Source organism: Bufo bufo, chromosome 6 (assembly GCF_905171765.1).
Source record: "Bufo bufo chromosome 6, aBufBuf1.1, whole genome shotgun sequence".
Classification (NCBI taxonomy): Eukaryota; Metazoa; Chordata; class Amphibia; order Anura; family Bufonidae; genus Bufo; species Bufo bufo.
In genome coordinates, this window is record NC_053394.1 from 424,036,539 (window position 1) to 424,060,222 (window position 23,684).

Genomic DNA, 23,684 nt, shown 5'->3' on the forward strand with positions numbered 1-23,684 from the left:
AGTTTGTAAAATCAGTTTTGAGCAACTTAAGGGGTGTAGTTTCCGAAATGGGATCATTTATGGGGGGTTTCTACTATGTAAGACCTGAACTGGTCCTTAAAAAGTGGGTTTGGAAATTTTCTTAAACATTTTAAGAATTGCTTCTAAAATTCTAAACCTTCTAACGTCCCAAAAAAATAAAATGACATTTCCAAAATGATGTCAACATAAAGTAGACATATGGGGAATGTTAAGTAATAAATATTTTATGAGGTATCACTTTCTGTTTTAAAAGCAGAGAAATAGAAATTTTAATAATTGCAAATTTTTTAAAATGTTTAGTAAACTTGGGATTTTTTTCATAAATAAAGGTGAAATATATTGACTCAAATTTATGACTTAATACAATGAAATACAATGTGTCACTAGAAAACAATCTCAGAATAGCTTGGATAAGTAAAAGTGTTTCAAAGTTATTACCACATAAAGTAATACATGTCAGATTTTCAAAAATAAGCCTGGTCACGAAGGTGCAAAATAGCCCGGTCATTAAGGTGTTAAGGGTTTAATCAATGTGGCACTGTAGCCTCTTCTGCAGCTTGAGACGCCATGTTCATCAGTCACATGGCCTAGGAGCAGCTCAGTACCATTCAAGCGAATACACTATATAGCACAGACGCTATATAGTGTATGGTACTCTGCTTTTACTTCCAGGGAGCTCTTTTACACATTGCTGTAACCTTATATGGCTGTCACAACTATAACAGAAGATATTGTATTCATAATCTAGAATCTTAGCTTTAAAACGATACCACGATGGAAGCTCAAGGTGCTATGTTTGGAGTCCAGCACTCACTTAAAGTCAGGATTAAGGCCCCTTTCACACGAGCGTGTCCGGATAAGGTCCGGATGCGTCCCGGTGCATTGCGGCAAACCCGCGCGAGTAGAAACGCAATTGCAGTCCGTTTTGACTACTCGATTGCGTTCCGATGTTCAGTTTTTATCGCGCGGGTGCAATGCGTTTTGCACGCGCGTGATAAAAAACTGACTGTGGTACCCAGACCCGAACTTCTTCACAGAAGTTCAGGTTTGGGTTAGTTGTAGTGTAGATTGTATTATTTTCCCTTATAACATGGTTATAAGGGGAAATAATAGCATTCTGAATACAGAATGCATAGTACAATAGGGCTGGAGGGGTTAAAAAATAATAATAATAATTTAACTCACCTTAATCCACTTGTTCGCGCAGCCGGCATCTCTTCTGTCTTCTTCTGTGAGGAATAGGACCTTTGATGACGTCACTACGCTCATGACATGGTCCGTCACATGATCCATCACTATGGTGATGGATCATGTGACGGACCATGTGATGAACGTAGTGACGTCATCAAAGGTCCTATTCTTCACAAAAGAAGACAGAAGAGATGCCGGCTGCGCGAACAAGTGGATTAAGGTGAGTTAAATTATTATTGTTATTTTTTTAACCCCTCCAGCCCTATTGTACTATGCATTCTGTATTCAGAATGCTATTATTTCCCCTTATAACCATTTTATAAGGGAAAATAATAATGATCGGGTCTCCATCCCCGATCGTCTCCTAGCAACCGTGTGTGAAAATCGCACCGCATCCGCACTTGCTTGAAGATGCTTGCGATTTTCACGCAACCCCATTCATTTCTATGGGGCCTGCGTTACGTGAAAAACGCACAAAGAGGAGCATGCTGCGATTTTCACGCAACGCACAAGTGATGCGTGAAAATCACCGCTCATGTGCACAGCCCCATAGAAATGAATGGGTCCGGATTCAGTGCGGGTGCAATGCGTTCACCTCACGCATTGCATCCGCGCGGAAATCTCGCCCGTGTGAAAGGGGCCTAATAGTTTTACTTCCTGGTGCTGCGTCTGCATAGGGGAGGAGGGAGCTGCAGGTGGAAGTAGAAAGGAAGATGATGCCATCATTCCTCCCTCTGTACAGCCCCCAGTGAGGGAGTGATACATGAATTTGTCTTCATGTTATCACCCCCTTATCAATGAGACATGATAAGTGTTCCGCAAGTGCCACACATAAGTGACATGTATGGACTCTGCCTGAGTCCATGTTGGACTTTTACATCTTGTGGGATTTGTGTGTGTCTCAGGCTCTGCTGACACAAATATGACTTTTTATGCTTTTTTCAAAATTGCATGAAGGTGCCCATAAGTGTAAAGTGCTGGACTATCAGAATTTCTGAACTACCAGACATTAAAAGACTGTCACTGCACCTGTTTCATTACACTCACCATGTACCCATTCAACATAATGAGGAAATTTGAACAAGCCTGGAGAAGCCCTATTGAATTAACACCCCCGTCCCTGCAGGTATTTCCTTTTGCAAAGAAGGTCATATTGAACGGACCAGAAGGACTCCGATAAACTCAATTCCATCAGCTGCTGGAGGAACGGTTTATGAGGCGGGTGACCATCCGTCAGTGCTTTAGCAGAGGAACCGTACGGAAAGGGTTAATATAAAAAAAAAGGTTTCATTCGGCTCTATTAATGTTCAGGTCCTCAATTCTGGGGGATAGGGGGGGGAGTTTACAAAACAGCTGAAGCCGGGATGTATGGAACAAAGGCATGGCTTACATGGCCGCTCTCGATGGCGGCTGCTATAATTTAAAAAAATTGGCCTAATTAATAAAAAGCTAAGTAATTTAATGTGAACTTTATGACATAATTGTGTTTATAAAAACACTTATTGCATTACTGAAAATTGTAATAAATGAGTGAAAACATCGCAGACGCAGAGTGAAGGTGAAGTACTAGGCATCAAATAAGAGAACCAGAGTACCGTAATTAACTGCAGCTCCCTTAAGAATACCGCAATTTTCCCGATACGGTTGTGGTGCTGCTTCTTCCTGCTCCATCACTGCAGTCCATATGAATAAATCCCCCAATACTACAACTCTGCATGGGTTAATGGAGTGCCAATGCTCCTCATTCCCTCCTTCAACTTTTAAAGGGGTTTTCTACCACCACTATCACCACTCTGGACCACAGAGAAGAGTAGCATAGAAGATCCATTCATCTATGACATAACTGATGGGAGCGTGGCATGTAATACCCTATTTGCCCTGTAGTGGCCACTGCAAGAAAAATGAACTAAACGCTCTAATGCCCCATGCTTTGGTTGGACACTTTTGTGGTGAAGTCACATGACCATGGTTGCCAATTGCTGCCAAGCTATAAGACGTCACTATAAACTAAAAGTCAACAAGGCCGGCGGTGATTAGCCACCATAACCACTTGCCGCCTCCATGGAATCTCACCATGAAGCAAGATTCCGGACAATCGGAGAGGTAAGTAGATATGAATGTCTATTATTCTTAAAGAAGTTGTCCTGGTTCAGAGCTGAACCCGGACATACCTCCATTTTCACCCCGGCAGCCCCCCCTGACTTGAGCATCGGGAGCAGTTCATGCCCCGATGCTCTCCTTTGCCCTGCGCTAAATTGCGCAGGTCAAAGGCATTGTTTTTAGATCCGTACCGGGCTCTCCTTGGGGCTGCCAGGAAGCCCGGTGACGTCACCGGCACTGATGGGCGGGGTTTAGCGCTGCCCTAGCCAGTGAAACAAAAGAGCCTGTTCCCTGTGCGATTTAGCGCAGGGCAAGGGAGCGCATCGGAGCATGAGATGCTAGCCTCAGGGGGGCTGCCTGGGTGAAAATAAGGGTATGTTCGGGTTCAGCTCTGAACTCGGACAACCCCTTTAAATTTTAGGTCAATACAACCCTACTTTAAAATAATGGAAAATTCCTTTAAATTTTGATCATTTTGGGTGGGGTTTGGTTCTTGTCGAAAAGCTGTGTAAGGCCTCTTGCACACAAACGTTTATTTTTTCAGTTTACGTTCCGTTTCGTATACGGTCAGGATCCGGAACCATTAATTTCAATGGGTCCGCAAAAAAAAAAAAACGGAATGTACTCCGTATGCATTCTGTTTCCGTATTTCCGTTCAAAGATAGAACATGTCCTATTATTGCCTGCGAATCAAGTCAATGGGGCTGTAAAAAAAAAAAAAAACACATTCCGTATCCGTTCTGTTTTTGCGGGACCATCTATTGAAAACTTGCAGAAAATATGCAGAGCCCAATTTTTCTATGTAATTACTGTACACTGTATATGTGATGCTTCCGTTTGCGATCCGCAAAAAAAACGGAAACCAAACGGAAAAACGGAACAGAAGCGGAAACACTACTGAAACAAAATAACGGAAAAACGGATCCGTTTAAAACTGGAGCGCAAAACACTGAAAAAGCCATACGGTCGTGTGCAAGAGACCTAAGGATAAGAGAATACCAAAGGGAGTGGAGTCTGAGACATCTAATGACCAGGGCCAAAAAAATCTCATGGACATAACGGTCACAAGTTGCTATTATATAGAAACCATGCTGTAACACTGAGTCTTGGATCACAAAGCCTGTAGGAGGTCATTAATATTTTACTCCCAGGAAATCCCTTTATACGACTGTCGCAAATTGAACATAAGGGATTGTATTCATAATCTAGAATCTTAGCTTTCAAATGATACCAGGATCAAAGCTCAAGGTGCAATATTTGGGGTGCAGTCAGGATTGATAGTATTACTTCCTGGTGCTGTGTCTGTATAGGGGAGGAGGGAGCTGCAGGTGAGAGCTGAAAGGAAGAAGACAGCCTGATGCTATCATTCCTCCCTCTGTATAGCCCCCAGTGAGGGAGTGATACATGGACTTTTCTTCATGTTATCACCCCCTTATCAATGAGAGATGATAAATGTAAGCCTGTAGAAGGCATTTTATTATCTGGAGTTTCCCTTTAACCAGGGATGCTCAACCTGCGGCCCTCCAGCTGTTGTAAAACTAAAACTCCCATCATGCCCTGCTGTACGCTGATAGCTGTAGGCTGTCTAGGCATGCTGGGAGTTGTAGTTTTGCGACAGCTGGAGGGCCACAGGTTGGGCATCCCTGCCTTTAACAATTCAAGAGCACCGATTCCTCTTGGGTGAAGTACTTCCTTAATCATTAACTTAGGATCATACCGAGACTTAAAAAACATGAAAATCCCATCTCCGGCTGAGACAGGGAAAAGAACATTTTGCCATTATTAGAGATGGAGGAAACCAGATGGTGCTACCAATTCTTAAAGGAATGACAACAAAGAATGAATCCTTGTGAGGTGCTCATCAAGGTTTTTAGTATTTTTTTTTTAATCTTCTTACCGAGTCTGGGCTCCACTGTGCTGTTCGTCTTTTCATCAATGAATATGAACCTTCCACCGCCAAAGTCTTTGGAGTAGTCAGACAAATAGAGCAAGGACGTGTAGTCAAAAGATCCATAGGTGACCTGGGGATGGAGAGACACAAGGTCAATTAACCAAGTCCCATCAAGACTCCTGGCCTTTAGGGGTCTTCTGAAGAGCTCAACATCATAATGCGAGAAAATAATCCTAAAGAGGGCGCTCTTGTCAATTTTTTTATGAAACACCAAGCCTACATCACTCAGTGGCAAGAGCCATAAGGCAACCCCTAACACTTGTTTAAAGGGAACCTTCCACTTGGTTAAATTAGGATATCTGCACAAATCCCTGTCAATACTGAAGTGTTGGTCCCTACCGCCACCCCTGAATAGACCCTTCAAAGTCCCAACCAGAAGAAAAGACAAGTAAGCTCCACCTCCAGATCCTGAGAATGAGAACTTCCAGGACTGTTAGACAGTGTTATGTCAAACCTCCAGTTGTTCCCATATCCCCTACAGTGGACACTGCAATACTGGAAATGGCCAACCATGTAATACATGGGCAAGCTGAGTCCAACAGAGCGAGAAGCTCTTTCTAAATGGTGGGCAACAGAGCAAGGACCCATCCTAAATTACATATGTCCCAATATGGTACATGAAACAGTGTTGCCTTAAGGAGACAAACCCTTTAAGGTCCAGGGATCCAAATGTGAAGAAGAAGAAGAAGAGGCAAGCAAGTCAGGTGCTTAGGTGGGGGCTTATGCATTATATGCTTCAGGAGTCATCCCCAGCACTTGGCAACTCTTTATCACGGCCGAGAAGTGCGGCAATCAATAGATAATTACACCTTATAATTGCTACAATTACCTTAACAGAAAGAGCTGCATTCACAGACATCTACAATTTGAAGCACAGTGGAAAAGAGAGGTCGTTAAGTAAAAAAAAAATAATCCCCATCTAATGTGCTACTCTCAGCCCTAAACAAAATCACTAGCGTTACCTTTAGAAGCACTTCACTCACTGTTTCTGCAGCAGCAGCCACATGAATAACTCTGTGTCCGGACACTGAGCGCAGCAGCTCTATCTTTATCCCTCAGAGCAGGAAATCCCAGCATCGTGTGAACAGATGAGCTGAATGCCAACTGCCTGTGTAGTCTGCTAGCCTCTCTATATGTGTGCACTTAAAGGGATTATCAACTTTTTATTTTTCATTTCATGTCCCCCCAACTTTAACTTTATATAGGTATTTATTAAAAATTGCTTACCCGGGCAGCGCTGCGTTCCTGGTCCAATTATATATGGCGGCCACGGTAAGAACCCACAGCGCATGTGTGAGACTGAATCTTTCTCGTGCATGGCATTGGGGGACACAGCACCATGGGTATATGTCCAACTACCACTAGGAGGCACTAGACACAAAAAGTGTTGGCTCCTCCCCGTTGGGCTATACCCTCTCCACAGGCACAAGGCTATTCAGTTTTTGTCTAGTGTCCGTAGGAGGCAGACCTGTCCTGCTTTTTTGCAGGTCCTGCTGTTTATTTATTTATTTATTTTTCTCTCTTCTGCAGGTCTCGGTGATCTCCACCGTTATACCTGCTGCAGGCTGGGGCTCCATCGTGTTCCACTTTAGTTGCCCCCCCTGCGGGCGCGTACTTCTGTACCATCGCCGGTCACCCAGTCCCCACAGACTGCATCCGCAGTGGCTTGCCGGCATTCCCACGGTTCCCGTGTTGAGTCTGCCGAAGGGGTGACCCTGCGGCGCCCGAAGACATCAGATGGTGAGTAATATTCCCCTGTCCCTGCCCCAGGGTTAGGTTCCCTCCTGTGGCCAGGGGGGTGGGATCCACCTTAGCTGGGGGTCCTGGGAAGCTTCCATCTTCCTCCACCTTTCTCTTCCCCCTTGGTTGGTTTTTTCTCTCCTCCCTGGCCACACAGTCCAGGCGTCGCTTCTCCTGGCCCGCTACTTTAGTCCCCGGCTTTTGCAGGGACTAGGCCTCATCTTCCATGGCCCGTTCCCGGCTCCCAGGTGCTCTGTTTGCCCTGTTCCGCCCACCCCCAGGCGTCGCTCCCCCCCCCCCACCCTCCTCACCTAGTTTTGTGGGTCCGGAGGCCCCTCGGTCGGCCGCGATTCGTCCCGCCCCCCTCGCTCCATTCCCGGCCGCCTCATAAATCGAGGCCCCGGCTTTTGGGCCTGCTAGGCCGCGATCTTCCCGGCCCCTCCTCCTTGCTTCCCGGGCTTTTTCTGACCCCGCCCGGCCCTCGGGAGGGGCTATCTCCTCCCCCTTTACTGGTCTAACGTGGGTTATCTATCCAGTGGATAGATCCTCAGTTTTAAAAGAACTGCAGACCCCCTTTAGGTCATTGTCCTATGTACTGTGTGAAGGCAGCTAATGCTGTACATAGGGATCACTCAAGTCGTTCCCCCCCCACCCCTCCTCAATTGCTTCATTTCTCCTGCAGCCTCTATAGCTGCTGCAGCACCTCTTTGGGGAACATGGCATCCGGGTCCAGATATGACAGCCTCTGCTGGCTGCTCTATGAGGGTCTCCTCTCCCAGCCTCTCCTCGGATCGCCACGTCTTTTCACGTGCGTCCGCTGTCTACGAAGGCTGCCATGCGGTCGGCCTGTCCCTGCTTGTGTGCAGTACCTCTTTCCAGACCCCATTGTGTCCCCTGACCAAATCCTTTTGTGTAGGTCCCTTCTGAATGGTCTCCCTCTTTGTCAAAGCCATGGGAACCTTGTCCGACTCTCCCAATCCCTGGCGGAGTTGCTGGACCGCTACCTATCCAATTGCGGCCACCTATGCCCTCCCAGGGTCCTCCCTGCAGATGAGGCATGCTCAGATACCGGGTCCGGCAAGGGGTAGCTCACAGTACAACCTCGGGTGGTCTCAACAGGATTCCACCCCTCCTCGGCATCCTCGGGTCCTCCCCAGGACAGGCCTGAGGCTGGTGACGAATCCTTTCCCGTCACCCCATCCGTTGCCTCGGGGGACACCTCTGCACCGATTCCCTCGGAACAGAGCATCAGGCGGTCTTCCTCCATACAGAAGCCTCTGTGAGGTCAAGACTAACGTGCACGGAGGAACCTCTCCTACCCAGGGTTGGTATCCCCTCTAGTGGATTTTCGGATGGCGCTCCCCTGACTGCACAGGTATTCAACCGCACAGGTAAGGCAGCCGTCCCCGTGTTTAGCATAATGAGTCACCTACTTGGTGTCTCTGGTACGTACGCCTTCTCCTTAACAAGGGGGTACCTGCACCACTGCCATAGGCTGTACCTGACAAGCCTTCCTGGTTCCCCTATACCAGGGGCTATGCTCTACACATTTGAGAGTGTTTCCACCGGGTCCCCATCCTGGTGCTGGTGTTCGCCACTCTACCTCATAACAGGGGGTCCCTGTTCTTGGCAAGCGCCTCCTGTTGGTTGGTAAGGAAAAGCAATTATATATGGCTGTTTCCATCCGCCTTGCTCTTTTTCATAGGTAGAGTACCTACACCTACTCCAGATGCTGAAGCCATTACTCCTGGCTGGCTCCATGGTGTTCCATGCGGCACTATTTCTCCCTTCCGGGCGAGATACACAGGCCGCCTTCAATTGCCTTGGCAATTGCACCTGTCTGTTCCCAGCCACTTTGCTCCTTTCATAGGTAGAGTACCTACACCATCTCCTGATGCTGTAGCCGATACCTCTGGCTGGCTCTATGGTGTTCCATGCGGCACCATTTTTCCCTTCCGGGCGGGATATACAGGCCGCCTTCAATTGCCGTTGCAATTGCTCCTGTCTGTTCCCAGACTTTTTTGCTCCCTTTCATAGGTAGAGTACCTACACCATCTCCGATGCTGTAGCTAATACCCCTGGCGGGCTCTATTGTGTTCCATGCGGCAACATTTCTCCCTACGGGCGAGATATAGAGGCCATTTTCAATTGCCGTAGAATTGCCTCTGTCTGGTTCTAGTCGGCACCAAGCTGCCACCTTGGTCCCTTCATAGGTAGAGTACCTGCACCATTTCCTGATGGTGTAGCTGTTGCTCCTGTCTGGCTTTATGGTGTACCATGTGGCATTTTCTCTACCTTGCCGGACGAGATATTGAGGCCTCCTCCAATTGCTGTGGTCATTGCACCTACCTCATCATAGTGTGCACCAAACGGCCATCTTACTCCCTTCATAGGTAGAGTTCCTGCACCGTCTCTGATGCTGCAGCCGTTACACCTGTCTGGCTCTATGGTGTACTATGCGGCCCTGTTTTCCTTTTTTTCAGGCGAAATAGAGGGCCTCCTTCAGTTGCCATTTCACCTACCTGATTGTAGTGTGCACCTGTCTTGTTCTTTGTGGTACCGTGCGGCCCTATTTTCCCCTTCCCGGGCGGAATATAGGTACCATTGCTAATGCGGTAGCTGTTGCACCTCTCTGGTTCTAGGGTGCACCATGTGGCCACATTGCTCCGATCTTAAAGGTAGTACCTCTACCATCTCCAGATGCTGTACCCATTACACCTTTCTGGTCGTTTTCTGCACTACGCAGCCATATTTCTACTTTACAGGTTGAGTACCTGTACCCTCCAAATGCAGTAGCATTCCCAGATTCTGTGGCTATGTTTCCACTCTCCTTAGACATGCAGCCACTTTACCTATATTTTGGGCGTGTGGTTGTATTACTCAAGGTGCTGGGCCCTATGGTGCAATCTGTGGCCCATACAGTTTCTGTATTACTGGGTGCTTTCTGCCCCCAGGTTCTAATCTGTGCTGCGGATGTTGGTTTCACCCTTTTGGTTCTTCCATACATCTCCACTCCGTTTCTGTCGTGCTCAATGGTCTCCTTGTACTTCTCAGGGCACTGTCTACAACAGGCCATCCTGGTTCTGCATGTGCATGGTTTCCATATCTGGCAGGGGTGGGCCAGCCCAACCCCCACCTTGTCGGTCTAGTGCTACTTATTGTAGCTCCAGTATATGGCTGATCTGTTCTGATCTGGCGGGTGGTCCACATACAACCATGCTCCCTACACCATGGCCAGGTGGTTGTTGGCCTTTGTGCTAGGGTTGCTCTTGCCATCTCTATAAGGTACTACGGTTTGCTGCGCTTCGCGTTACCCCATGTTATAGAGGAGTACTCGCGTTGTTTCCTATTACAGAATGGCCTATTCCTGGTGGAGTACAGGGATCGCCACTGGATCTTCTACCATTGTTGGGGCACGTAGCTGGTGAGCATCGGCCGCTGCAGCAGTTTTCGGTCATCGCTGGATGTCCTCTGCCACATGGAATCCTTCTGGGGTCATCAGCATTTTTCATCGCTGGACGTCCTCCCTGACGGGTCAGGGACAGGACCACTGAGCGCCACACACCTGCCTGGTAGGTAATTTTTCAGCTGGTTGCTCTGGCATCGGACAGGGTCCCGTAGTTCCTTCTGGGTCCAGGTGTTCTCGGTATTCCCTTATATTCTCTGCTTAGTTGTACTACATGACAGAGGGGCAGTCCCCTTGGACCTTGCCGTCGTTTGCACCTGTCAGGTACTTTCTCCCCCCTGGGAGTTTTCAGTACGCCGGTCGTGGCTGGCTTCTACATTTCTGTGTAGTCTCACCCGGCTTTTTCATGGCGACTTCTGCATTCCTTATGCATATGGATGTCTGTCAATTTAGTGGTACATCCCGAGCTGCTGTACTTGTCCTCTCTGGGACAATGTATACAGTTTGCTAGTCACTGTTCTTGGAATGGGTAGTTGTCCATGGCCAATGTCCCTTCCCCTATGGTAGTTTCATCTCTCCTTTCCTGGATATTCTGGCTTGCGTTGTCTTCTGGTGGTTCAGCTCCTGGTTCCTTGTGAGCCCATCCCGGGTACTCCTTCTGGAGTCCCTGGTCCCCGTTTATTTGACCACTCAGGTTCTGCATGGCAATCGTTTTTTTGGGGGGATCGGGGCCTGGGTTGATTGTTCCCTTTTTGGGTTCCAATAACCTTGTGGTCTTCTTGGGATTCGTGTCTCTTTTCCCATCCTCCCACGTCAAGTACCTGGTATTGAGTGGCTTAGCACAGCGGTTTGCAATTCCGCCGTATGGTCTCCTTCGGGAGGGACCTCCTCCTGTTGTAGAACCTTTCCTCCTTAGGCGGTTGGAGTACTCTCCTTCTACTTCCATGTCTTTCAGTCCAGTGTGTCCTGCTGAGATTTCCTGGGCCTGTATCTGGTTCCTTTTTTCCCTGATGCTTCACATGCCCAGAGTTTCCTCTGGTCTTACGCTTCACAGTGATATCTTGTTTTCCGAGGCTCGGGCCTCATCTCCTGTTTTTGGGACGCAGGTCTTACTCTTTTTTCCTGGCTTTTACCTACAACCCCCTCCTTCTCCAAGGGTTGGCGGTTTCCTCTAGCAGCCTTGGGTTTTCGCCTTTTAAATAGGGCGCATAACTTCATCATCTGCCTTGCGGTGAGGGGAGACCTGCTCCCTTCACATGTGAGCCTTGCTACGGCTTCACTCACTCGTTTGGCTTCCAGTAATTCCTTGTTTCCTTTCTCCCCTGGCCTGTCAGGGGTTGGCCACAGGTTTTTTCGCTCTTTGGGTCTGAGACAATTTAGAGCGTTAGGTAGTCGCAACACGCGGTGCTGTCCTAATTTTTTCTCCAGCCCTTGGCTGAGCTCGGTGTTCCCTTTTGCCGCCTTCTTGCATTTGGGATTTTCTTCCAGGCATTTTTCCTGGGGTGCTGACAGTCTTCTCTGATTCTTCCTTGAGGTTTCTTCCTTGTTATGGAACCTCTTGCCCATTCCGTGTTTTCTCCTGTTGGGTCACATGGTTCTCCTGCACCTGTATACCCAACCGGTGGCATGGCTGTTCTTTTCCCACCCTCGGGGACTGCTTTGGGACGTCCCATGGTGCTGTGTCCCCCAATGCCATGCACGAGAAAATTGGATTTTTTGTACTCACCGTAAAATCCTTTTCTCGTAGTAGGCATTGGGGGACACAGATCCCACCCTATGTTTTTACTTCCGATTTTCCGGGCTGGTCTCTTGATCTTTCCCGGTACGGGAGTTGTTGGTTCCTTGCTTTTTTTTTTCTCTCTCCTACTGCTTTTTGTACAAACTGAATAGCCTTGTGCCTGTGGAGAGGGTATAGCCCAACGGGGAGGAGCCAACACTTTTTGTGTCTAGTGCCTCCTAGTGGTAGTTGGACATATACCCATGGTGCTGTGTCCCCCAATGCCTACTACGAGAAAAGGATTTTACGGTGAGTACAAAAAATCCAATTTTTGCTAGCGCTAAGCAGGCGATTCCAGACGTGGACACCATATATAATTGGACTGGGAGTGCCGCCCTGCTACCGTATGAGAAGCAATTTTTAATAAGTACATATGTAAAGGTTAATAATAGGGGTGCACCGAAATGAAAATTCTGGTCCGAAACCGAAACCGAAAATTCAGGATGCCCTTGACCGAAAACCGAAACCGAAACCGAAACTGCCTTTTTGCCCAAATACTTTTAAAATACTTTTTTTTTAATGATTTTATTAATAATTCTTTTTCATGAATGAAATTCATCTGTGGGTGGCGCTGTTATGGAGAGGGGGATCTGTGGGTGGCGCTGTTATGGAGAGGGGGATCTGTGGGTGGCGCTGTTATGGAGAGGGGGATCTGTGGGTGGCGCTGTTATGGAGAGGGGGATCTGTGGGTGGCGCTATGGAGAGGGGGATCTGTGGGTGGCGCTGTTATGGAGAGGGGGATCTGTGGGTGGCGCTGTTATGGAGAGGGGGATCTGTGGGTGGCGCTGTTATGGAGAGGGGGATCTGTGGGTGGCGCTATGGAAAGGGGGATCTGTGGGTGGCGCTATGGAGAGGGGGATCTGTGGGTGGCGCTGTTATGGAGAGGGGGATCTGTGGGTGGCGCTGTTATGGAGAGGGGGATCTGTGGGTGGCGCTGTTATGGAGAGGGGGATCTGTGGGTGGCACTGTTATGGAGAGGGGGATCTGTGGGTGGCGCTGTTATGGAGAGGGGGATCTGTGGGTGGCTCTGTTATGGAGGGGGGGATATGTGCACTGTTATGGGCATAACAGTGCACAGATCCCTTTCCCCATAACAGTGCACAGATCCCTTTCCCCATAACAGTGCACAGATCCCTTTCCCCATAACAGTGCACAGATCCCTTTCCCCATAACAGTGCACAGATCCCTTTCCCCATAACAGTGCACAGATCCCCCCTCCCCATAGCAGTGCACAGATCCCCCCTCCCCATAGCAGTGCCATAGACCGATCCCCCTACCCATAACAGCCCCGGCCCTGCTGCTCACAGCAGACTAATCACTCACTACATCTTAATTTTACCTTACAATCGTGAGGCTCCAGTAACTAACAACTCTGCAGGCAGAGCGGAGGGCGGCGTAACGTCACTTACTCACGTGACGCACCTGCTCCGCCCACTTTATGAATGAAGGAGGCGGAGCAGGCGCGTCACGTGAGTAAGTGACGTTACGCCGCCCTCCGCTCTGCCTGCAGAGTTGTTAGTTACTGGAGCCTCACGATTGTAAGGTAAAATTAAGATGCAGTGACAAAGTAAACCGCCCGCCCGGCGCCCGCCCGCAGATGGTGGGTGACAAATCCCACACCCCATATTTTCGGCCGATATGTAACAATATCGGCCGAAGTGGATTAGGTGCATTTTCGGCCGATATTTTCGGCTGCCGAAATTTCGGTGCACCCCTAGTTAATAATGCAAACACGGGGGTGGGTATGAAATAAAAAAATAAAAAATAAAAAAAAGTTGGATTTCCCTTTTAAAGCAAATACTCCGGCTCCATGGGATGAAAAGCCCATCAAAAGTGGGCCGTCCTGGTGATGCTCCGAAACACGAGGTCCACTGGAGCAAGAGCCACTCTTTATACACGCCATGTTGGCTGAGATTAGGGAACACCCCCCTGGTGATTATCTATTAGGAAAGTCGACCCCAACGAGCCACAAGACATCATCCCAACTGGGCAAGATGCTGTTGACCTATGCGTACATAGGAAGGGCCACAGTTGTTTGGACCATACTTTCTGTAGGACCCAATTACATGACTATATTGCTCCGGATACCCCTTTGTCATCCTCACAGGCAACGGGAGTCAATAGAAATGGTTCTTGATGTATCATCGCTGGGCCCCCTTTCATTTTTTGCCTAATTCATCTTGGATTTATGCTGCGCGGACCGAGGCACAACACAATGGCCGTGATTGCATTGTTCTCCTCTCTGTTTCTATCAGAATTCAGATAAATCAATGAACGACGTTTTACCCCGTAGGAAATATTATCCGGGAACGCCTCTTGTAGGAGCTACGGTAAGTCAATTGCCTCTATCAGTACGAGGAGGAGGAGTACGGTGGAGTGCTTCTCTCCAGATCTGAACTGTGTGAGCGGGAGTGGGGCAGCCTCGGACTGCAAACAAGGGGTCACTATTGGGGGGCACTCACGACCGTATGTATTTTGAAGTCATGCGGACTCGCTCTAGGTTTAGCTACCTTGAATGAAGCAAAACCACAAGCAGACCCCCGGCTGGGGCTTTGCAAGGGATCTGTGGGGTGACCTCGACAAGAATGGGCCTGTATATTCTTGGTGCGGTCTTGAAAAACCCTCGGCCACGTAAACTGCGGCCCAAAATCACATTGAAAACAATGGGAGGCAGTTTCAGCGATTTGGCGCCGAATCCAAGCTGAGACCCATGGACTCCGTCTGAACATTTCCCTGCAGGAGAAATTAAGCATTACGTGCTGCACAATCATATCCGTACGGGATCCATATTAGAATTACCTAATAGGGTGTATGAAAATGGATTTTCTAAACCGGACGACAGAGACATCAATTTCAGTTATAGCTGCTTAGGCCTGGTAACCACTATGCTATGACAGCAGGCGGAAAACCTACAACTACTAGGGAAATGGGGGTCATTATCTGACAATACAATGCACTGGTCATTACATCGAGATGCAATTTGACCCCGTTCCATCCTTGCCAGAGATACAATCTTAAAAAGGAATAAAATTGTTGCCTTGACATTAATGGCCTCAATCTTCCCTCTTAGTGGTCTCGTCCCTCCCTGCCTTTCTCTGATCATATTATGGGTCATCAAACAGAAAACTATTTGTAGGATGGTAAAAAGCTTTAATTTATCCTTCAAGTGGCTAAGAGAGGAAGGGACGGGGACTGAGCTGATATGGTGGCAGCAGGGTTATGGCCTCGCTACTGGTTTGCAAAGAGAGGTTAGCGAGATTGGCCGGGTGCACGGCGCGATTGCGGTTATTTTGGGGAATAGCTTTGCACCGCCATATTTCCTGAATATATAGGCCTGAGCAGGTCACTTATCAAATTAAGACCGGTGATCCATAAAAGCAAGAGATGTACCGAAACAGCGACTGCCCGGAGCACAGGACTGATAGCGGCCCCGCGGGGTCACTTTGATATTATTTATGTCATAGCGCCATTAATTCCAAAGCGCTGTACATGTGAAAAGGCGTGAACGCAAGCATGAACTAAGTGACGGACTGGTACAGAGGCTGGGGAAGTCACAGCAGGTGAGGGTCGAGGCTGCTCAGGCCGCTGTGTAGTGGCAGAAGATTTTTTTGTAGGGTGAAGGCTTAGGTGAGGGCAAAGGAGGAGGATCTGAGATTACACGTGGGGAAGTATCAGGAGATTAGGTCAGAGGTGTATGGAGAGGACAGGGGTTGTGGACTGGAGATTACATGTGGGGAGGTATCAGGAGATTACATGTGGGGAGGTATCAGGAGATTACATGTGGGGAGGTATCAGGAGATTACATGTGGGGAGGTATCAGGAGATTACATGTGGGGAGGTATCAGGAGATTACATGTGGGGAGGTATCAGGAGATTACATGTGAGGAGGTATCAGGAGATTACATGTGAGGAGGTATCAGGAGATTACATGTGGGGAGGTATCAGGAGGTTACATGTGGGGAGGTATCAGGAGATTACATGTGGGGAGGTATCAGGAGATTACATGGGAGAGGTATCAGGAGATTACATGTGAGGAGGTATCAGGAGATTACATGTGGGGAGGTATCAGGAGATTACATGTGGGGAGGTATCAGGAGATTACATGTGGGGAGGTATCAGGAGATTACATGTGGGAGGTATCAGGAGATTACATGTGAGGAGGTATCAGGAGATTACATGTGGGAGGTATCAGGAGATTACATGGGAGAGGTATCAGGAGATTACATGTGAGGAGGTATCAGGAGATTACATGTGGGGAGGTATCAGGAGATTACATGTGGGGAGGTATCAGGAGATTACATGGGAGAGGTATCAGGAGATTACATGTGAGGAGGTATCAGGAGATTACATGTGGGGAGGTATCAGGAGATTACATGTGGGGAGGTATCAGGAGATTACATGTGGGGAGGTATCAGGAGATTACATGTGGGGAGGTATCAGAAGATTACATGTGAGGAGGTATCAGGAGATTACATGTGAGGAGGTATCAGGAGATTACATGTGAGGAGGTATCAGGAGATTACATGTGGGGAGGTATCAGGAGATTACATGTGGGGAGGTATCAGGAGATTACATGTGGGGAGGTATCAGGAGATTACATGTGGGGAGGTATCAGGAGATTACATGTGGGAGGTATCAGGAGATTACATGTGGGAGGTATCAGGAGATTACATGTGGGGAGGTATAAGGAGATTACATGTGAGGAGGTATCAGGAGATTACATGTGGGGAGGTATCAGGAGATTACACGTGGGGAGGTATCAGGAGATTACACATGGGGAAGTATCAGGAGATTACATGGGAGAGGTATCAGGAGATTACATGGGAGAGGTATCAGGAGATTACATGGGAGAGGTATCAGGAGATTACATGGGAGAGGTATCAGGAGATTACATGGGAGAGGTATCAGGAGATTACATGGGAGAGGTATCAGGATATTACATGTGGGGAGGTATCAGGAGATTACATGGGAGAGGTATCAGGAGATTACATGGGAGGAGGTATCAGGAGATTACATGGGAGAGGTATCAGGAGATTACATGTGAGGAGGTATCAGGAGATTACATGGGAGAGGTATCAGGAGATTACATGTGAGGAGGTATCAGGAGATTACATGGGAGAGGTATCAGGAGATTACATGTGGGGAGGTATCAGGAGATTACATGGGAGAGGTATCAGGAGATTACATGTGAGGAGGTATCAGGAGATTACATGGGAGAGGTATCAGGAGATTACATGTGAGGAGGTATCAGGAGATTACATGGGAGAGGTATCAGGAGATTACATGTGGGGAGGTATCAGGAGATTACATGTGGGGAGGTATCAGGAGATTACATGTGGGGAGGTATCAGGAGATTACATGTGGGGAGGTATCAGGAGATTACATGTGGGGAGGTATCAGGAGATTACATGTGAGGAGGTATCAGGAGATTACATGTGAGGAGGTATCAGGAGATTACATGTGAGGAGGTATCAGGAGATTACATGGGAGAGGTATCAGGAGATTACATGTGAGGAGGTATCAGGAGATTACATGTGAGGAGGTATCAGGAGATTACATGTGGGGAGGTATCAGGAGATTACATGGGAGAGGTATCAGGAGATTACATGTGGGAGGTATCAGGAGATTACATGTGGGGAGGTATCAGGAGATTACATGTGGGGAGGTATCAGGAGATTACATGTGGGGAGGTATCAGGAGATTACATGTGGGGAGGTATCAGGAGATTACATGTGAGGAGGTATCAGGAGATTACATGTGAGGAGGTATCAGGAGATTACATGTGAGGAGGTATCAGGAGATTACATGTGAGGAGGTATCAGGAGATTACATGTGGGGAGGTATCAGGAGATTACATGGGAGAGGTATCAGGAGATTACATGTGGGAGGTATCAGGAGATTACATGTGGGGAGGTATCAGGAGATTACATGTGGGGAGGTATCAGGAGATTACATGTGGGAGGTATCAGGAGATTACATGTGGGGAGGTATCAGGAGATTACATGTGGGGAGGTATCAGGAGATTACATGTGGGGAGGTATCAGGAGATTACATGTGGGGAGGTATCAGGAGATTACATGTGGGGAGGTATCAGGAGATTACATGTGAGGAGGTATCAGGAAATTACATGGGAGAGGTATCAGGAGATTACATGTGGGGAGGTATCAGGAGATTACATGTGGGGAGGTATCAGGAGATTACATGTGGGGAGGTATCAGGAGATTACATGTGAGGAGGTATCAGGAGATTACATGTGAGGAGGTATCAGGAGATTACATGTGCGGAGGTATCAGGAGGTTACATGTGGGGAGGTATCAGGAGATTAGGTCAGAGATGTATGGAGAGGACAGGATGTAGACTGGAGATTACATGTGCGGAGGTATCAGGAGGTTAGGTCAGATATGTATGGAGAGGACAGGTTGTGGACTGGAGATTTCATGTGAGGAGGTATCAGGAGGTTAGGTCAAAGATGTATGGAGAGGACAGGTTGACGAGATTTCATGTGAGGAGGTATCAGGAGGTTAGGTCAAAGATGTATGGAGAGGACAGGGGTTGTGGACTGGAGATTACATGTGAGGAGGTATCAGGAGATTACATGTGGGGAGGTATCAGGAGATTACATGTGGGGAGGTATCAGGAGATTACATGTGGGGAGGTATCAGGAGATTACATGTGGGGAGGTATCAGGAGATTACATGTGGGGAGGTATCAGGAGATTACATGTGGGGAGGTATCAGGAGATTACATGTGGGGAGGTATCAGGAGATTACATGTGAGGAGGTATCAGGAGATTACATGTGGGGAGGTATCAGGAGATTACATGTGGGGAGGTATCAGGAGATTACATGGGAGAGGTATCAGGAGATTACATGTGGGGAGGTATCAGGAGATTACATGTGGGGAGGTATCAGGAGATTACATGGGAGAGGTATCAGGAGATTACATGTGAGGAGGTATCAGGAGATTACATGTGGGGAGGTATCAGGAGATTACATGTGGGGAGGTATCAGGAGATTACATGTGGGGAGGTATCAGGAGATTACATGTGGGAGGTATCAGGAGATTACATGTGGGGAGGTATCAGGAGATTACATGTGGGAGGTATCAGGAGATTACATGTGAGGAGGTATCAGGAGATTACATGTGGGGAGGTATCAGGAGATTACATGGGAGAGGTATCAGGAGATTACATGTGGGGAGGTATCAGGAGATTACATGTGGGGAGGTATCAGGAGATTACATGTGGGGAGGTATCAGGAGATTACATGTGGGGAGGTATCAGGAGATTACATGTGAGGAGGTATCAGGAGATTACATGTGAGGAGGTATCAGGAGATTACATGTGAGGAGGTATCAGGAGATTACATGTCGGGAGGTATCAGGAGATTACATGTGGGGAGGTATCAGGAGATTACATGTGGGGAGGTATCAGGAGATTACATGTGGGGAGGTATCAGGAGATTACATGTGGGAGGTATCAGGAGATTACATGTGGGAGGTATCAGGAGATTACATGTGGGGAGGTATAAGGAGATTACAAGTGGGGAGGTATCAGGAGATTACATGTGGGGAGGTATCAGGAGATTACACGTGGGGAGGTATCAGGAGATTACACATGGGGAAGTATCAGGAGATTACATGGGAGAGGTATCAGGAGATTACATGGGAGAGGTATCAGGAGATTACATGGGAGAGGTATCAGGAGATTACATGGGAGAGGTATCAGGAGATTACATGGGAGAGGTATCAGGAGATTACATGGGAGAGGTATCAGGAGATTACATGGGAGAGGTATCAGGAGATTACATGGGAGAGGTATCAGGAGATTACATGTGGGGAGGTATCAGGAGATTACATGTGGGGAGGTATCAGGAGATTACATGTGGGAGGTATCAGGAGATTACATGTGGGGAGGTATCAGGAGATTACATGTGGGGAGGTATCAGGAGATTACATGTGGGGAGGTATCAGGAGATTACATGTGGGGAGGTATCAGGAGATTACATGTGGGGAGGTATCAGGAGATTACATGTGAGGAGGTATCAGGAGATTACATGTGAGGAGGTATCAGGAGATTACATGTGCGGAGGTATCAGGAGGTTACATGTGGGGAGGTATCAGGAGATTAGGTCAGAGATGTATGGAGAGGACAGGATGTAGACTGGAGATTACATGTGCGGAGGTATCAGGAGGTTAGGTCAGATATGTATGGAGAGGACAGGTTGTGGACTGGAGATTTCATGTGAGGAGGTATCAGGAGGTTAGGTCAAAGATGTATGGAGAGGACAGGTTGACGAGATTTCATGTGAGGAGGTATCAGGAGGTTAGGTCAAAGATGTATGGAGAGGACAGGGGTTGTGGACTGGAGATTACATGTGAGGAGGTATCAGGAGGTTAGGTCAGAGATGTATGGAGAGGACAGGATGTAGACTGGAGATTTCATGTGAGGAGGTATCAGGAGATAAGGTCAAAGATGTATGGAGAGGACAGGGGTTGTGGACTGGAGATTACATGTGAGGAAGTATCAGGATATTAGGTCAGAGATGTATGGAGAGGACAGGTTGTGGAGATTTCATGTGAGGAGGTATCAGGAGGTTAGGTCAGAGATGTATGGAGAGGACGGGTTGTGGACTGGAGATTTCATGTGAGGAGGTATCAGGAGATAAGGTCAGAGACGTATGGAGAGGACAGGTTGTGGACTGGAGATTACATGTGAGCAGGTGTCAGGAGATTAGGTCAGAGATTTAGGCCTCATGCACACGACCGTGCCGTTTTTTGCGGTCCGCAAACCGCGGATCCGCAAAAAACGGAAGCCGCCCGTGTGCCTTTCGCAATTTGCGGAACGGAATGGGCGGCCCATTGTAGAAATGCCTATTCTTGTCCGCAAAACGGACAAGAATAGGACATGCTATATTTTTTTTGCGGGGCCTCGGAACGGAGCAACGGATGCGGACAGCACACGGAGTGCTGACAGCATCTTTTGCGGCCCCATTGAAGTGAATGAAAAACCTGAAAAACGGTCGTGTGCATGAGGCCTTATGGAGAGGACAAGTTGTTGACTGATTACATGTGGGAGGTATCAGGAGGTCAGGTCAGAGATGTGTGGAGAGGACGGGTTGTGGACTGGAGACTACGCACCCAGCGCAGGTCCAGGTCAGAACTGGGTTCTTTGATGCAGTGCCATGGGAACTAAAAGACTGAAAGTTGCGTAGAGAAGAAGCAAAGTCTTCAGAAGCACAGAGTATTTCAGTAGAGTGTAAAGATCCTTTGGGAGGTCACTGACTGACAATTACATAGTGGAAGCAGCAGAGTCTACCAGCAGCACAGAATATTTCAGAAAAGGTGTTTGTTGATCCTGTAAGAGGTCACAGACTGAGGGTTACCGTTTAAAAGTATTTCAGGAGAGGGGTGTGCTGATCCTGCGGGAATTCACTGACAAATGTAGAGAAGCAGGGGCTCCTGCAGCACAGAGTATTTCAGGATATGGCTGTGCTGACTTTGCGTGAGGCCATGACCTGTCCATTGGCTCAGCAGCGCCGCAGCCTGTTGTTTTTGCCAGAATTTCCCCCTGTCATGTAAGAACCGTATCGGCGCAGACACGTCATGTGGTTGGGTCGTGTTCCACCGTGTGTCTGCGGCTCCTGTCTCTCTGCCACGGCAGTGTCAGACAGATGCACGCCGACGTCCGGTGACTTCATGCAATACTGGGTACCGGGCGCTGCCAGACTCTGCAGGGATCTGACCTGATCAAACAGATAGGAGACCATATACTGGCAGGATGTAGCAGAGCTGGAGCTGCTTTGTGGCACCCAGCACCAGAGGCGGAATACACAAGGTCCAAGCTAAACATCACATTCTCCAGAAGCTACACAGAAATGCTGAGACGTCTCCAAGCAGGGTCTTCAAAGAGAAGGTATTAGATGGATTCACTGTACGATGACTCTTGCCACGTCGCCTCTTCTCTTAAAGGAGTACTCCAGCCAGAAGTGAAATGCTAGACTAGTGGGGATCTGAGACCTCCAATAATGTCAGTGCAATAGACTAAATGGAGCGAAAGGATGCATGCCAGACCACTGCTCCATTCAAACTCCTTGCCATGGGCTTTGCAGCTGGGGAAAATGGGGAATGGGGTCCCCCCCATCTTGGCAATCAGTGGGGGTTCCAGAGGTTGGACCCCCACAGATCTAGCAATAGTCACCTATCCAGTGGCTGTAATATCCCTTTAAATTGTCTGGGTAATCTGAGACAGCCTGGTTAGAGGCTCCTGCTGCCTGACAACCCTAAATAAGGCTGTAGTTGTCAGACAGCATATCCTTAGCAACCAGAGATGACTGGAGCACAAAAAAGAACTCCTACACAGTCGTCGCTTTCCTGTTCTCCCAGTGCAATAAGGGCAAAAGGAATGCTCCTACACTGCCCCCTAGTGGTGGCAACAGGCAGCAGTGGCTATATATGCATATATGATTATTTGGCATCTTCATGTGACATATTATTATATATTCTGATCCAAAAGAAGCCTATTATACACAAACCAGGCTAAAAACACAAAAAAAAATGGCTGCTTTCTTCACAGCGCCACCTCTAGGCATGGGTTGTACATGGTATGGCATGCCAGCCCCATTAAAATGAATGGAGCTGACCTGCAATACCACACACAACCTGTGGAAAGGTGTGGTGCTGTTTTTGAAAGCAAGCCACCATGATTCCTAACCCAGGACACCCCCTGCATGTATTTTAGGTTTTCTAGTTGTACGTACAGTACTTTTCTGTGTCCGTCTGATAACCTTTCGTCCCACTGACGTTTGATCAAAATAATGCAATTGTATAGTTTAAAAAAAAATCTGGAAATTATTTCTGCTGCTGGAGAAAAATCTTGTAACTGTAGGTGTTTCATTTCCTCTGCTTGCTGTCAGTGGATGATGACATGCAGGAGGCTGAAACACTTAAACACTTGTGACTTAAACGGCATCTGTCAGCAGTTTTGTACCTATATGACACTGGCTGACCTGTTACATGTGCGCTTGGCAGCTGAAGGTGTTGGTCCCAAGTTCACATGTGCCCGCATTGCTGAGAAAAATGAAGTTTTAATATATGCAAATGAGCCTCTAGGAGCAACGGGGGCGTTACCGTTACACCTAGAGGCTCTGCTCTCTCTGCAACGTCCTCTGCACTTTGATTGACAGGCAGTGAAAACGTGATCACACCTGGCCCTGTCAATCAAAGTGGAAAGGGTGCGGCAGTTGCAGAGAGAGCAGAGCCTCTAGGTGTAACGGTAACGCCCCCGTTGCTCCTAGAGGCTCATTTGCATATATTAAAACTTCATTTTCCTCAGCAATGCGGGCACATAAGAACATGGGACCGACACAGATGTCTTCAGCTGCCGAGTGCACATGTAACAGGTCAGCCAGTGTCATAGGGACAAAGCTCCTGACAGATGCTGTTTAACACTCCAGCAGCACAGATTTCTCTCCCGTGCTGATCATTTGTCACAATGTATC

The 23,684-nt window shown here is 48.0% G+C and overlaps 1 protein-coding gene across 2 annotated transcripts in view; it reads right to left on the reverse strand.

Moving 5' to 3' along the window:
• OGFOD3 (2-oxoglutarate and iron dependent oxygenase domain containing 3) overlaps positions 1-23,684 on the reverse strand; it is a 130,462-nt gene that overhangs the window by 59,788 nt on the left and 46,990 nt on the right. For both annotated transcript variants that reach the window (XM_040437510.1, XM_040437511.1), the window contains exon 8: positions 5,210-5,333. In XM_040437510.1, the coding sequence (XP_040293444.1) occupies positions 5,210-5,333 (124 nt within the window). The remainder of the gene's footprint in view (positions 1-5,209; positions 5,334-23,684) is intronic.